At 42.8% G+C, this 16,713-nt stretch overlaps 1 protein-coding gene across 6 annotated transcripts; it reads right to left on the reverse strand.

The window, feature by feature from the left end:
- Positions 1 to 3,956: 3,956 nt before the first annotated feature.
- Positions 3,957 to 15,276, reverse strand: TEN1 (TEN1 subunit of CST complex). Of its 6 annotated transcripts, none has more exons than XM_068119907.2 (4): positions 15,204 to 15,276; positions 9,668 to 9,807; positions 8,326 to 8,483; positions 3,957 to 4,651 (listed from the first exon to the last, which is right to left on the reverse strand). In XM_068119907.2, exons 2-4 carry the CDS (start codon positions 9,802 to 9,804, stop codon positions 4,500 to 4,502), a joined length of 447 nt encoding a protein of 148 aa, XP_067976008.1. In that variant the 5' UTR covers positions 9,805 to 9,807; positions 15,204 to 15,276; the 3' UTR covers positions 3,957 to 4,499. The 6 variants fall into 6 exon arrangements, with proteins under 6 accessions (XP_067976008.1, XP_067976028.1, XP_067975992.1 ...); XM_068119927.2 differs by lacking the exon at positions 15,204 to 15,276 and adding an exon at positions 14,790 to 14,917 and having other exon boundaries at positions 3,957 to 4,686; XM_068119891.2 differs by lacking the exon at positions 15,204 to 15,276 and adding an exon at positions 14,790 to 14,895.
- Positions 15,277 to 16,713: the final 1,437 nt, after the last annotated feature.

Consider the following 16,713-nt stretch of genomic DNA (forward strand, 5'->3'; position numbering starts at 1 on the left):
TTCGTTTTATCTCTTCAGTGAAGAATAAAAAAGTTCACTTGGAGAAATTGTTTCTACATAATTCGTAGTTCATCTAAATGTGGCATTATTGGTAGGGGCGAATACTTTTGCAAAAATGGCCTTATTGTTACTTTCAAAACTAGAGCAATGCGACTGTGTCGCCAATATGCCTCCGCATAGTCCCACAACCGGTAGATGCCCTCGTTCACTGTCCTAAAAATAAACAAGTTCGATTTAAATCCCTTCACATTCAAGTATCACATTTTCAAGTATCACATTTTCACCAGCCATGACAGGTTTCACATCGATCGGTGAAGCAGTTTCACAGAAGGGATTTTTTAAATTATCGGCTTTCAAGCTAATATGGCTGCCACACCACGTGACATATGACCTTAAAAATGGACACTCTGCATATGTATGGGTAGGGGATCATGTTTGTGAAGTTTCGTGTTGATCGGCAAGGGTTAGTTTTTCTATCCAAGATGGCTGCCAAACCACGTGACCTACGACATCATTTTCAAACTATACGTAGCAATGGTGCTAGATGATATTTGCAAAAATTTGCATCGATAGGGTAAGCGGTTTCAGAGATATAATTATCAAATATTTTCCTTCAATCCAATATGGCTGCCACACCATGTGACCAAAGATGTTTTCCTGATCATCTTTTAATTCAATGACACACGTAAACTTTCGAGTCAATCGATTTGGTGGTTTGGGAGAAGATGCTTTTTTAAGGTTTTAGGTTAGATCCAATATGGCTGCCAAACCATGTGACCTACGATGCCATAAATTTAATATTTCAATACAAATGGGTCATAGATCATGTGCATGCAATTTCAGATTTTTAGGATAAGGAATTCGATTAAAACATTTTTGACTGGTTTACCACTTCCCCTCTGATGTCATCATTATCATGCTTTTCTTCCCTATTGGAAGTACTTGACAAGGTGCCAAGTTCCAAATTTTTCCATTCAGCGGTTTCCGAGAAATATTTTTAAATTATTTGCGTTTAATCCAAGATGGCTGCCATACCACGTGACATATGACGTCACAATTATCATAAAAACATTCTGCATGGGGGTCACTCCTACCCTTAAAGTTTTGTCTCAATTGGACATCTGGTTGCTGAGAAAAACGATGTTTAGCTTGTACGGACGGACAAGCCGAAAACTTAATGCCTCTCCGGGCGGAGGCAAAAAAAAAACCTTTCCTTTAGCAGTTCTTCACCAAAATATTACAGCATTTTACATTATCTCGACCAATCAGATTTTCTGCTCGCAGACCCCGGTCATGTCCTCGTTTCTCAAGACTGCATGGGGTAAGGTGTTGTATGAACTTTCTAGTGATATATGGATGAAGCACATGGACCCTTATAATAACATCGGATAAACAATGAGATGTTTGTTTCCTTGTAATGCACAACAAAGTGTTTAGCATGTCTCTGTTGAGAAACATGCTAAACATAAATGGGATGGTAAAAGTTTATAATTGAAAAAAACCTGGATTTACTAGTCGGTAGAGCTGATATTTCGGCAACAATCCACTCGCCTTGATCATGGCAGATGTTGAAGTGAAGAAGGATGAGAATCGCCACATGGACTCCACCGTTGGTTGAGTGAGTTGGTTTGTAGACCAATCCGGGCATCACATGACGGTTGCAGGCAGTGTGGAAAATATGTTGTAGCCTTGTCCCATGTACGACAGATGAAACTGCAAATCTCCCTTTTTGTTGAGATGATGATTCAACTCTTTCCCAAATGGATTCCTTTACGCCTCCAGTAATCCCCTTTTTATCTGGCCAAGATGACCACTTGACTGTTATCAAAGTTGTGACCATGCAGGTTCAAGCCCGTAAACACAGCAGAGTTAAAAGCTTCTTCATGAGCTGGATGACGATGTTGGTTCATACGGGCCTTAAGGATTTTCCAAGTTTCTCCTATGTAGGTAACACTGCATGACCGGTCTCCACATCTGATGCCAAACACCAAGACACGTTTCCTATCCTCCCGGATCTTGTTGTTAACATGAACTAACTGGCTGTGCAGAATTCTCTATAAATATATATAAACTGAATCGGGTAAAAATTTACGATTTGTGTGACCTTGACCTTTGACCTATTGACCTCAAAAACATTAGGCTTTCAACTTGTCACTATCTTTACCAGGTGAAGTTTTGTGAAGGTCGGAGTAAAAATGTGACCTGTAGGAGATTGACATACAAACAAACAGACAGACAGCCAACACAGACGAATACCAAATCAGACCAACCAATATACTTGCAAATCTTCGATTTCGCAAGTAACAAATTCATTTTTAGGGTATGTGCGTCAGTGTGTCCATTTGGCTGAATTTGACCATTGACCTTTTTGCTTCAGATTGGCCTTCCAAATTTGTAAGAAATATACTAATTGTTGTTTTCCTGTCAGACTTTTCATGAAGTGAAAGAAATATGTACGGTGAGATATTAATGCCTTATTGCCAAAGATAGATCATATCAAAGACTTTATTCAATCATCTCAAAAACTTATAAAATGGTTATTTTTTGTCGAAATATGACGTCATAATGGAGGCACCTATGACATCATCATTAACATATTGTTATGTCGGTTGGGTAAGCATATCTAGATCTGGGTTGATCTGTATAGGTATCATGCTTCGTCTGTCGTGGGTAGCGAGAACCACCTCGATGTAAATAAGTAGAGGACCTGTCTAGACCGAATGTCGGATTAAGTGTGTACCTGTGATCACACGAGGATGATCCGGTGATGAATAGTTCCATGGAATAAGGATAAGACTCCATTGTATGTGAAACCTCTGTGATCAATCCCTTTGTCCCGTATGGCAGCACATCACACGCATTAGCTAGGCCCCATTAGCGCACACATTAATCAACCCCCCCACCCCCCCCACCCCCTCACAATGACTGACTGAAAAGACAGACAGGAAGTGGCCGCATACAATGGCGCCATGGCAGGCAGACATCGTACAAGGCAGACTGAGGCCACGCCCACTGCGCGATGGATGGACACCGAGGGTTTGGTGGGCGGGTCGCACAACTGGTGGGAGGGGACTCGTGAATTGGTAAGAGGCCCGGATGACGTCAGAGCACGCCGAACAAGAGACTTGGAGCGGCGGACATTTTGTCACTTTGGTCCGGACTTTGCTGGTGAACGTTGGTGTGCCAACATTGTCCCTTCTCGTTCTTGGACTGATGCTGCCCGGATCTCTCTCTTCCCTTTGTCTTCTCGTTTTGGCTTCTGCCCTTCCCAGACCTCCTTTCTGCCCTTGCCTTTCGCTCCGTTTGGACCCTTCTCCCTTTTGCGAACCGCGAATCACCTGCTGGACGACGGACGTTGGAGCGCCATCGATTCTCCTCCCTGGCGTTCACGTGCGAGCAAGGCTTGCGGCTGGAGCGGGCGAGACCGGGGCGAGCGAGTGGCTCGGGGCCTAGCAGTGTGTGGACGGGGGCACATCGAGGCCTGTCTTCCCACCGATAGGAGCTGTGTCAGACGACGCGCTCGAGCCGGAGAATTCCTGACGACCCGACATTCAGACAGACAAGACGCATCCACAAACACGACGAGTTATTTTCGATTATCCTTCCATTTGTGCTGTATGTGAAGTCTGTGCGTGGGGACGTCCCAACCTAGGTCTTAGTTCTTCCGTCGCGTTCTTTGTTATCGGGTCCGTAATAAATATTTCTTTCTTGTACATTTTACCTCCGTCTCGGGTTGAGTTATTAATTTGCAGGGAGAAGACATCGTCGGGGACGTAAAGGTAAGCTGCGGCATTTTCCCCCAACCCCCCCCCCCCCCCCTTCTCGTGTGTCAATCCGCCATCAATTGGAAACGCCTCCAAATAAGCTCGAATCCATCCGTGGACGTTCTGTCTTCACAGAGCCAGCCACACGACAATCATCTCATTATTCAATTCAATAGATATTATTCAATTCAATTCCATTCAATATTATTTATTTCAATTCAATTATTATTATTCAATATTATTCAATATCATTATTCAATCATCTCAAAAATTAAAAAAAATTATTTTTTTGTTGAAATATGACGTCATAATGGAGGCACCTATGACATCATCATTAACATATGTTATTCCACATGGAGAGTTCTTTACAATGAGCCATGTCTCAATTTTTTCTATGCAGCACTTTTGGAGATATAGAGGTGCAAAGTTTTTCGGTTTTTCCAAGATGGCGGCCATACCACGTGACCTATGACGTCATACCTATAATAAAAAAATTGTACAGGTGGAGTTGCACCGATGGTGAAAATTTCCTGTCATTCAGACAAACGGTTGCAGAGAATATCATATTTATTCTGTATGGATAAACAGACAAACAAACAGACAGACTCAAATGTACAATGACCTCAATAACCTCTCCTCTGGCGAGAGTAAAAATAGTTTACTCAACAAGTCAACAAAAAAAGTATGCAAAGCCTTTTTAGGTAACCACCATCATGAAAAGAAGACTCCATCATGTTATTGAAAGACCAAAGTATTGAAAAAAGAAAATGTTTTACAAGAAAGTTTTTTCAAATCCTCTGCTTTTGCTGTAGCTTGCGGCTCTGGAAGTATGTTCGTTGGCTCAGGATAGCAGTCTCCAACAACGCCAGTTGGACACCATCGATGTTCTGGACCAAACGTGCACAAAGCAACATCTCCATTCCTGGAACACATTTCTCAACCTATCATTTATTTTAATTTCACCTAAACCACGAGTAAATATCATTAAGAATCAGCTTGCACATAATCAAGCAAAATCAAAGTGCATGCATGATAAAGCTCATTTTCTGTTTCTAAACTTCCATACAGTCACCAAGTTGATTGATACCACGTTTAATGGAACACAGAAGGGAGTGAGGATGGGGTGAGGAGAGGTGGAGTGGATATTCTTTTTAATGAAAATGAAAAACCCATACCTACCTGTAGTGATACTAATCAACACTGTACTTTACCAACCCATACCTACCTGTAGTGATACTAATCAACATCCTTCCATGTCAGACTTCTACATGCGTGCAAGCAGAACAAGCTTCTACAAGCTTCTACAAGCAGAACAAGCTTCTACAAGCTTCTACTTCTACTTCTACTTCTACTCTACTCTACTCCTACTTGCTCAGGAACAAGCTTCTACTTCTACAAGCTTCTACAAGCAGAACAAGCTGAACAAGCTTCTACAAGAACGGCACACGGTAGAGTGCATACCTCCGCCAGGCTGAATAGTTTTACGTTTTGCATCCGACTGATAGGCCGGATCTGGTTTCAGACCTGAACTAAAATCTAATCGGCTTGTTCTTGTCGCCGAACAAACTCATCCACCAAGTTGTCATAACCCGTCCACAACTTTTTAAGATATCGTGTTGTGTATCGTTTTTGGCCCCATCTCTCAATGGTGACGAATCACTTAAAAATTATAATATCCAGATCTGGATCTCCAACAAAATCGAATCATTTTGGCCTTATCACATAGCCAACCTCTCCACCAAATTTCAGCCGAATCTGTCCTCAACTTTTTTGAGATAGCCTGTTCACAGACAAGCAGACAGACAGAGGTGAAAATACAACCTCCGTCCACGTTAGGTGGCGGAGGTAATGTCTTTTTGTTACTTTTCCTGAACTTATCGTACACTCAGCAGAGGTTTAGGTTTATAAGCATTATGTTTTCAGTGGAGACACAGGCCTGCTTTCTATTAGATTTTTTTTTCATAGATCATCAGGATTACTGCAAGAATGCATGAATCCTGGAATAGATAAGGAGGATCAGAGGACTGAGAGATAGAGAGCAGAGGGAGCAATGTTGGAGAAGAGGCAATTAAAAAACAAAAACAGAGAGGCCACCAACCTGTCTGTGATGTGAAAACAACAGACCCTCTTTTTTGACCTCATCACAGCAGATTCTGATAATTTTGAGAGCTTTACTTACCATAGAATCCAGGAAAGACAGGCGTGATTTTGGGGCACCAGCCCGTATTGGAGAGCAGTACTCCATTGTGCTACGAACGAAGGCCTGGTAGACTGTGTAGCTCTGATTTTCCAAGGAAAGCCTTGGATTGATGGAGGGTGCCCATTCTGTGGTTGGCTTTTGGGGTCAGCTTTGCTATGTGTTCGGCTCAGGAAAGGTTATCGTTGATGGTGAGGCCGAGAAGTTGAAGAGACTAAACTTTTTCCAGTGGGTGACCAAGGAAATAGATTGGAGGATTAATTTGATGATCCTTCCAAAGTGATAAGGTGAGTTTGTGAGATTTTTCAGGCTTGTAGGGTTTTATATCATATAAAAAAATAAAATATATATTATTCAAATATACAGTCATGTGAAAAAGTAAGTACACCCTGTTGTGGAAATCATTCAAGTCCACAACTTTAGTCCATCTGTTGGTTTAATTCCATTAAGACCTTTGACATCATTCTGCAAATACAGGAATGCAATAGAAATAAGGTTTGGCATTACATAGGTCAATCCATAATATAGTTCAATGAAAGCAAGCGTAATATTCTATGCGGTACGTACCGTTAGCGAGTCTACTAGTCATTGTAACATGTCACAGGAGAAGTCGCCTAGAGCAGCGGCCGCATCGGGTCTTATAGCCGCGCCCCCCTAGCGGTGTCAGCGAGCAGCGAGCATCACCTGGGTTCAGCGTTAATACGATTTCACTACACACCCCATGTAAAGTTTTGACTTTTTCAACATATTTCAACATACAGCTATTTGATCTTCATTTCAACAATATTGATAGATAAAGAAGGTGATATAATATAACAAATATCATGAAACATTTACATTTTGTAGTCCATTGTATAATTTAAATAAACATAAATGCAAATTTCACATGTGGAAAAAGTAAGTACACCCCAACATTTATCACTACTTCAAACACCTAAAATTAGAATCAGGTGCACCAGCTCAGGTGCAAATGATTAGAACATCGTTAGAGAGGATCTTGGAGGAACCTGTCTTATTTAAACCTCAGACATTTAGTTTGGTTTGCTCTTTGTTGGTTAAGTGTGCGGCTTCACCATGCCTAGATCAAAAGAGCTCTCTGATGCCTTCAGAAAGAAGGTTATAGATGCCTACGAGTCTGGGAAGGGATTTAAAAAGATCTCCAAACAATTTGAAATCAATCATTCGACTGTCCGGAAGATCATCTACAAGTGGAGAAGATTCCAAAGAACTGCCAACTTGTTCAGGCCAGGCCGCCCCAGCAAGTTCAGCCCGAGAGCAGACAGCAAAATGCTGAAAGAAGTCTCTAAGAACCCCCAGAATGTCATCATGGGACCTACAGGTAGCTCTTGCCACTGTTGATGTCAAAGTGCACGAGTCTACCATTAGAAAGAGGCTTCACAAATTTGATCTACATGGGAGGTGTGCCAGGAGGAAACCGTTGCTGTCCAGAAAGAACATCAGGGCAAGACTAAAGTTTGCCAATGAACACCGGGGCAAAGACCAGCACTTCTGGAACAATGTGCTCTGGACAGATGAGTCAAAGGTAGAGCTATTTGGCCACAGTACCAGAAGACATGTTTGGCAAAAACCAAAGACAGCATTTGACCACAAGAACCTGATACCAACTGTAAAGCATGGTGGTGGAAATATTATGGTTTGGGGCAGCTTTGCTGCATCAAGGCCTGGGCAGCTCACCATCATAGAATCCACTATTAATTCTTCATTGTACCAGAGGGTGCTTGAGGATATTGTGAGGCCATCTGTCAGAAAGTTTAAGCTCAACCGAAGGTGGACCTTGCAACATGACAATGACCCTAAACATACCGGTAAATCCACCAAGGAATGGCTGAAAAGAAAGAAATGGAGGGTTCTGGAATGGCCAAGTCAAAACCCGGATCTAAATCCCATCGAGATGTGGGTGGATTTGAAACGAGCTGTGCATGCAATTGTGCATGCTGTGCAACAATTTTTTGTTGAATAAATTATTGCAAAGTCAATCTTTCATTGTTTTTTGTTCAATTAGATCACCTTTATCTCTAGATACTGTTTAAATGAAGATCAAATATTGATATGTCCACATATGTTAAAAAGATTTTTAAAAACATTTCATGGGGTGTACTTACTTTTTCCACATGCGAAATTTGCATTTATGTTTATTTAAATTATACAATGGACTACAAAATGTAAATGTTTCATGATATTTGTTACATTATATCACCTTTATCTATCAATATTGTTGAAATGAAGATCAAATAGCTGTATGTTGAAATATGTTGAAGAAGTCAAAACTTTACATGGGGTGTACTTACTTTTTCACATGACTGGATATATCACTTGTTTTGTTGTACCTGTGGTGAAATATACCTTCAAGTTTCTCCAGTTCTCCAAGGAAGAGGTAGAAAGAACCATTATGGGCTGCAAAAGGCTCTACAAGTGATGTATTAACTTTCAGAGAATGAGTCGTGCCATGCCGGGATATGTAGAGGATGGCTCGGGAAGTTTGTGCATTGTAACTTGCCAGCCTAATGAGAAGGAAAACAAAAAACAACAATGCATTCAACTTATATCAGCACATTCTTCAAATTTGAACAGACATGGAGATTAAACAGCTCAAATAAAGTTCCACCGGCAATTCAATGATCACCAGTCCGTTTGTCACAGCAATGCCACATAAAATATAGCCTCTTCGTGTTATTCTTTTGTATGCAGCAAATGGCTGTGGCTGCATCAATGGCTGAGAGGATGCGACTGTTTCTGCTGAAACAGTGCCCCAGTAGGCTCGAGAAGGATTTTGGAATTTAGCTAGGGTGCTGTTGATAAGACCATCCGAGGGATGGCACACACATTGATGACTCATAAAATAGCTTCTCAGGAGTATGCAGGTACCCGAAGCAGGTCAAACAGTTTGTATTAGCAACATACCTTCCGTTTTCCGAACACCCAAGTATTGGAAACTATAACTGTCAAAAAATTTTTTGTTCAATTATTTACATATGTGGGAAAATTACACGCAGGTCCTCTGGTGAACCGTACCAGTTCTCAGCAATCTGAGCTATCTGGGCGACCCTCATATATGTGGGAAAATTACACGCAGGTCCTCTGGTGAACCGTACCAGTTCTCTGCAATCTGAGCTATCTGGGCGACCCTCATATATGTGGGAAAATTACACACCCAGACCAGGAATCGAACCTAGGTCCTCTGGTGAACGGTACCAGTTCTCAGCAATCTGAGCTATCTGGGCGACCCTGACCGAGCATGTAATTATCCCACACATATAATTGCCACTCTATTTCGGTCACTGCTTCCGGGGCAGTCGCTGCTAAAACATCGGAGAAAAAAATTGGTTTTTTAAAAAGAAAAGAAAAAAGAAATACAGTTTGTCCTGCTGCAAGGAAGAAGCAAATACACAAATAAGTTACTTATTTTATATCCAGTATGCTCGTAATTCAACTTAGCAGTGGACAAACCTATTTGGTAGGACTAAATTGCAATTTGACAACTACGACCACTACCACTACTACTTGGATGTGAAAAACTGATGCATCGCTCTGAAACACCATGGTTGGTGACAGCTTATAGCTGGGGTGAGATTCAAACCCAGGGTAGACTGCTCAAAGGTGAGTGTGCACACCTCTAAGCTATCCTGTTTATTTTTTCTCAAACTTGTCTAAATTCGATCCACATAATGGTAATAACCCAACTCACCGACCATATGTCCGCACACTTTGAACCGAAGCCGCTTGGTCACTGTTTTCTCCAGCCTCAGCTGTGGAAATGGTGAAAGTGTCAGACAGTTCCCATAAGAAATGCCAGACTGCTGCAGCAGGAAGCCCAATGGCCATGACCTAGATATAGAAAACAAAGCCAGAAGATCCCAGTCTCATAATTTGATTATATAAATAGAAATATACATATATATATATATATATAAATAGAAATATATACATATATATACAGTACATTCAGAAAGTATTCAGACCCCTTCACTTTTTTCACATTTTGTTATGTGGCAGCCTTATGCTGAAATCGTTTAAATTCATTTTTCCCTCATCAAGCTACACTCAATACCCCATAATGACAAAGAGAAAACAGGATTTTAGAAAGTTTTGCAAATTTATTAAAAAGAAAAAACTGAAATATCACATTTACATAAGTATTCAGACCCTTTGCTATGACACTTGAAATTTAGCTCAGGTGCCTCCCATTTCTCTTGATCATCTTTGAGATGTTTATACACCTTGATTGGAGTCCACCTGTGGTAAATTCAATTGATTGGACATGATTTGGAAAGGCACACACCTGTCTATATAAGGTCTCACAGCTGACAATGCATATCAGCGCAAAAACCAAGCCATGAGGTCAAAGGAACTGCCTGCAGAGCTCAGAGACAGGATTGTGTCAAGGCACAGATCTGGGGAAGCCTACCAAAAAATCTCTGCTGCATTGAAGGTTCCCAAGAGCACAGTGGCCTCCATAATTCTTAAAAGAAAAAAGTTTGGAACAACCAGGACTCTTCCTAGAGCTATCCGCCCGGCCAAACTGAACAATCGGGGGAGAAGGGCCTTGGTAAGAGAGGTGACCAAGAACCCGATGGTCACTCTGGCTGAGCTCCAGAGATCCTGTGTGGAGATGGGAGAAACTTCCAGAAGGACAACAATCACTGCAACACTCCACCGATCTGGGCTTTATGGCATAGTGGCCAGACGGAAGCGTCTCCTCATTGAAAGACACATGAAAGCCCGCTTGGAGTTTGCAAAAAAGCACCGAAAGGACTCTCAGACTGTGAGAAACAAGATTCTGTGGTCTGATGAAACCAAGATTGAACTGTTTGGCTTCAGTCTGGCCACTCTGCCATTGTTACGGGGTCCTTCCCTATCCCCTGGTCTCGGTAAACCTCCGAACCCTGAGAGGGTCCCCGGCAGAAAGATATGTTATCCATGGTTGAAATTAATCAATAATGAAACCCTCAATGAAACCATCAAATGAAACAATCAAATCAATAATGAAACCACACCAAGGGTTATGAACAAACAATAATATATTATAAATCACACCGGAATCACGACACAAATAATAATAGCAATTCACCCTACAATCCCTATCTGAAGATGGTACCACCTTATCTCGTCCTTTACTCAAACTCACGGCACTCCCCCAATGTCTCTGTACCCCTCCAAGGCGAAGTCGATTCGCTCCAGCGATCGTTGGATCAATGTCCGATCAAAATCAATTGAGGCGTGGACGATCGAAGCAACCCAGAGGTCACGTGTTCCAACACCCCGCAAAATAGCGGTGGAATGGAAACCCTCCCAAAGACGCGCTCCGACGTACACGTTTGCGGTTCAATCAGCGAGTCTCCTTATAATCCTCCAAAAGCCACTTTCTGGCACAGCCGTCCCCGGCAACTCACCGGGGAATAATGCCCGGCTGGCGCGACAAAAACCTTTTCACTGAAGGTAGCGCACGTGGCGAAATGGCGGACGGCTTTCACTCGAGCCGGGGCTTTGAGGCAAGGATACTCCGGAACCTCAATGCAGATACCCAACTACCCAGGCTCCACAGCACTCTGGCGATATCACCGATCGCACGAACTTCCTTTCAAGGACGCAAAGTTCACTCGCACTGTACGCTCGACGGCTCGGTCCGGAGCTTCCACAAAAACGTCTTTTCACGATCTCCTCACGCCTCTTCTTCTTCGCTCCCTTTTTCTTCCGGTTCACGATCCGATTTCCGGCCACATTTTACCAGGAGCGCGTTTAAACCTTTTAACCACAATAACCCTTTCCCTTAAGCCACAATAAGCATAATATCTAGAACCAACAATGATAACAATAGCAACCATAATTAGGGCCGAATCCGTAACAACCATAAAGCCCAGATCGGTGGAATGTTGCAGTGATGGTTGTCCTTCTGGAAGTTTCTCCCATCTCCACACAGGATCTCTGGAGCTCAGCCAGTGACCATCGGGTTCTTGGTCACATCTCTTACCAAGGCCCTTCTCCCACAATTGCTCAGTTTGGCCGGGCGGCCAGCTCTATTGTTGAAAACAGTCCTGGTTGTTCCAAACTTCTTCCATTTAAGAATTATGGAGGCCACTGTGCTCTTGGGAACCTTCAATGCAGGAGCATTTTTTTTGTAGGCTTCCCCAGATCTGTGCCTCGACACAATCCTGTCTCTGAGCTCTGCAGGCAGTTCCTTCGACCTCATGGCTTGGTTTATGCTCTGATATGCATTGTCAGCTGTGAGACCTTATATAGACAGGTGTGTGCCTTTCCAAATCATGTCCAAACAATTGAATTTACCACAGGTGGACTCCAATCAAGGTGTAGAAACATCTCAAAGATGATCAAGAGAAATGGGAGGCACCTGAGCTAAATTTCAAGCGTCATAGCAAAGGGTCTGAATACTTATGTAAATGTGATATTTCAGTTTTTTCTTTTTAATAAATTTGCAAAATTTTCTAAAATCATGTTTTCTCTTTGTCATTATGGAGTATTGAGTGTAGATTGATGAGGGGAAAATGAAGTTAAACGATTTCAGTATAAGGCTGCAACATAACAAAATGTGAAAAAGTGAAGGGGTCTGAATACTTTCTGAATGCACTGTACATACATACATATACAGTCATGGCCAAAAATATTGGCACCCTTGCACTTTTTTCAAATAATACACCATTTCTTCCAGAAAATTGTTGAAATACAAAAATATTTTGATATCCACATATGTATTTCTTTGGTTTGCAGTGGAACAAAACAAAAAAAGCTGAAAGGATTACTAAATCTTAGCTTATTCCACACAGAAATCCTAAAATGGCCCGGACAATATTATTGGCACCTTTTGGAAGTTGTTAGAAGTAATTAAATTTCAAGCAGGTGATTCTCCTTTACTTTGGAATTGAACTCACCTTTGGTGAGTTGCAGGCACCTGCAATATAAAAATCACTCATTCAACCAGTTTGAATAGAGAAAAGGAGTCATTCTGCTGTTTTGTGTCACTGTGTGTACTGCAATGAGCATGGGAAAAAGTACGATAACCAGAGAATTGTCTGAGGAGGTCAGACACAAGATTGTAGCCAAGCATGGACAATCTCAAGGTTACAAGTCCATCTCCAGAGACCTTGATGTTCCTGTGTCCACCATACGCAATGTTATCAGGAAGTTTAAGGCCCATGGCACTGTAGCCAACCTCCCTGGATGTGATCACAAGAGAAAGCTTGATCGAGGATTGCAGCGAAGGATTGTTCGAATGGTGGAGAAAGCACCTTGATCAACTGACAAACAGATTCAAGCTGACCTTCAGAAACAAGGTATAACAGTTTCAAATCGCACCATCCGTCGCCAACTCAATGAAAGGGGTTCTATGGTCGGAGACCGAGGAGGACCCCACTGCTGAGAAAGCCCGGCTGGAGTTTGGCAGAACACACCTGAACAAGCCAAAATCCTTCTGGGAGAATGTCTTATGGACAGATGAGACCAAAGTAGAGCTTTTTGGGAAAGCGCATCATCTCTATGTTTACAGAAAACAAAATGAAGCCTTCAAAGAAAAGAACATCTTCCCTACAGTCAAACATGGAGGAGGTTCAGTGATGTTTTGGGGTTTCTGTGCTGCCTCTGGTACTGGGTGCCTTGAATGTGTGGATGGCATCATTAAATCAGAAGATTATCAAGGCATTTTGGAGTGCAATGTTCAACCTCGTATCAGAAAGCTGGGTCTCGGTCGAGGGTGATGGGTCTTGCAGCAGGACAATGACCCCAAACACACTTCAAAAAGCACCCAGGAATGGTTCAAGACAAAACGCTGGACTGTTCTAAAGTGGCCAGCAATGAGTCCAGATCTAAATCCCATTGAACACCTGTGGGGTGATCTGAAAACAGCAGTTGGGAGAAGGGAGAACTTAAATCCCTTAAATCTGGGTGAACTGGAGCAGTTTGCACAAGAAGAGTGGGCCAAATAGCCAGTAGAGAGGTGTAGGAATCTCATTCATGGCGAGAGGAAGTGCTTGACTGCAGTTATTTTGTCCAAAGGATGTACTACCAAATATTAACTCAAGGGTATCAATAATTTTGTCAATGTCATTTCTTTTTATTTTCTGATTTAAAAAGATATATTAAGTTCTGAATCAAAAACAAAGAGTCTGTAATATTAACAGTGAAATAAAGAATTGTGGAGACCAAATATTTTTGGTCAATTTCAACTTAATTTCAGAGAAAATTGTGTTACTTGAAAAAACTGCAAGGGTGGCAATATTTTTGGCCACGACTGTATGTATATATATATATATACACACACACACACACACACACACACACACACACACACACACACACACACACACACACACACACACACACACACACACATACATACCGGTCTGCCAACATTAATTGGTGGAGCTTATAAAGTTATGGGGACCACACAGTCGTTCACGGAGGAAAGTTTCCCTTTCGCCGACACGAACTAAAATTCTAAACTCCTGCCCTGACGACTACTGGGAGGCCAATGGTAAACTCCCGAGTCACCAGTGTCATCGTTGCCAATAAACTACTGCGGCAGCACCAACGCTCGGTAAAGAAAGTGTATGTATACATCTCATCGCACCTTGCTTCATGAGCGAAACTTTACAAACAATCACGAACAGCACAGATATGAGAACCGAGAGAGCGTCTGTGATGTGTATACGTGCGTGTACCAAACCCACCAAATACTCGACGTTGATATAAGGCAACAAAAGTCACTCGATCAAATAAAACGACATCGAAACCATTTCTTCATTTGATACATTTGAAAAATATCCGTTCATTGTTAGTTGTTACACAGAAATATTCACCGTGTCCTCAAGTGGATAGATGAAATAAAAACAAAATAATTTCAATTATTCGGGTCTTTTCAAACTCCATGGTGATTCGCACGGAACAACATAAAATATTCCTCGGACAAAAATATAAACCTGCTACTGAAACGGATAACACCGTCAGGGATTTAAACAGAGCTTAAGTTTTGTTAACTCCCTGCTCCAATTGTTAAGCAGTTTGGTCACGCGAGCATACTTGACACAGCTGTCTGTACTGTGTGTGTGTGTGTGTGTGTGTGTGTGTGTGTGTGTGTGTGTGTGTGTGTGTGTGTGCGTTTGTTTGTGTGTGCATGTGTAATAAATAATTAAGAACCGCTTACGGTACCAATATGGATTGAATTAAAGAATTAATGACACACACATACAACATAATGGCCAAAACATAATCACCTTCCTGGTTACTTCCTCCTCCGGTATGATAGACCTGAGCCTCGTCCTGGTGGTGGGGTTGCCATCTTTATCAAAAACTTTTGGTTTCAGACCAGGTCACTCTACTCTGGACATGCTGCTTCTGCTGTCTCAACAATGGATGGAGGTCCTCAATGCCAAACAGGAAATTAGAGCTGTCTCCCTCGACATATCACGTGCCTTCGACACGGTCTGGCACCCACCGCTCTGCTCACCAAACTCTCCTCCTTTGGTATCCATGGAAATCTCCACGCATGGCTGGCGGACTTCCTCTCTAGTCGTCGTCAACGTGTGGCCCTGAATGGGTTTCTCTCATCTCCTCTTCCTGTTCAGGCTGGAGTTCCCCAAGGCAGTGTTCTGGGCCCCGTGCTTTTTCTGGTCTTCATCAATGATCTCTCTGACTCTCTCGAAAATCCTCTCTATCTCTTTGCTGATGACTCCACTCTCTGCCGCTCCATTCCTCTTCCCTCAGATCGGCAGTCTGCTGCCTCCTCACTCTCTGAAGACCTGGACAAAATCACAGACTGGTCAAACAAGTGGAACATGTCTTTCAATCCTGACAAATCTCACACTCTTACTATGTCTCTCCGAAAAGATCGACTGGACAACCCTCCCATCTACTTTCTCAACAATCCTCTCCAAGAAGTTCTGTCGCTCAAGATTTTGGGTCTCACTATCTGCCATGATCTTTCTTGGGAAAACCACATTTCCAAGCTGGCCTCCAAAGCCAGTCGCCGACTGGGCATCCTCCGTCGTGCGAAGTCCTTCCTCGGCACACCTGAGCTCCTCACCACATACAAGGCTTTCATCCGCAGCTCAATGGAATACTGTTCTCCCCTATGGGCCGGTGCTCCTGCCTCACACCTAGCTCGGCTTCACGCTGTTGAAACCAAAGCTTTCAGAATTATTGGAATCTCCCGCGATGAAGCTATCTCTGAGGGCCTTTCACTCACTCACCGCAGGCAGGTAGGTGGTCTTTCTGTCTTCTACCGACTCCTCTCCGGCCTTGCACCCCCAGCTCTCTCTGTGCTTTGTCCCCCAAATATTCCTACAGGTCGCACAAGATCTGCCAGCAACCCTCTGATGGTTAAACTGCCGAAATCTCGGCTCTCTGCTCACCTTCACTCTTTCATTCCTCTTTTCTCCCGCCTCTGGAACAAACTCCCTCACTCCCTTCAATCCCACTCCTCCCTCCAGGTCTTTAAAACAGCTGTTCACCACCATCTCTTATCTTCCCCCATCCAAAACCTTGATCTTTTCTACCCCCGCTAATTCACCCCAGATCCACCTTGTTTGAAATTCCAACTTCTTTCCTGGAAGTCCTGGCAGTGTCCATATGTTTTATACCTCTCCCACCGCCCCCTTCCCATGCCCCCCCCCCCAAAGCCCTCGCCCTCTCTCAGATCTCTCGATGTCTCCATGTCTCTCGGTCCCTGCTCTCAAATGTTGTGTTTGTGTCCTTCCCCCTCTCTCCCCATCTTGTCTACCGCTC

The sequence above is a fragment of the Myxine glutinosa genome, chromosome 1, assembly GCF_964187855.1.
Source record: "Myxine glutinosa chromosome 1, kmMyxGlut1.1, whole genome shotgun sequence".
In the NCBI taxonomy this organism is placed as follows: Eukaryota; Metazoa; Chordata; class Myxini; order Myxiniformes; family Myxinidae; genus Myxine; species Myxine glutinosa.

What these genes read in the sequence shown, in the direction of transcription:
- TEN1 (XM_068119907.2), bottom strand. Translation starts at nt 9,804, where the DNA reads ATGGCCATTGGGCTTCCTGCTGCAGCAGTCTGGCATTTCTTATGGGAA. An exon ending in AGTGTGCGGACATATGGTCG is followed by an intron (nt 8,484 to 9,667) that starts GTGAGTTGGGTT and finishes CCTTCTCATTAG; the next exon opens with GCTGGCAAGTTACAATGCAC. An exon ending in AGAACTGGAGAAACTTGAAG is followed by an intron (nt 4,652 to 8,325) that starts GTATATTTCACC and finishes CGTTTGGTCCAG; the next exon opens with AACATCGATGGTGTCCAACT.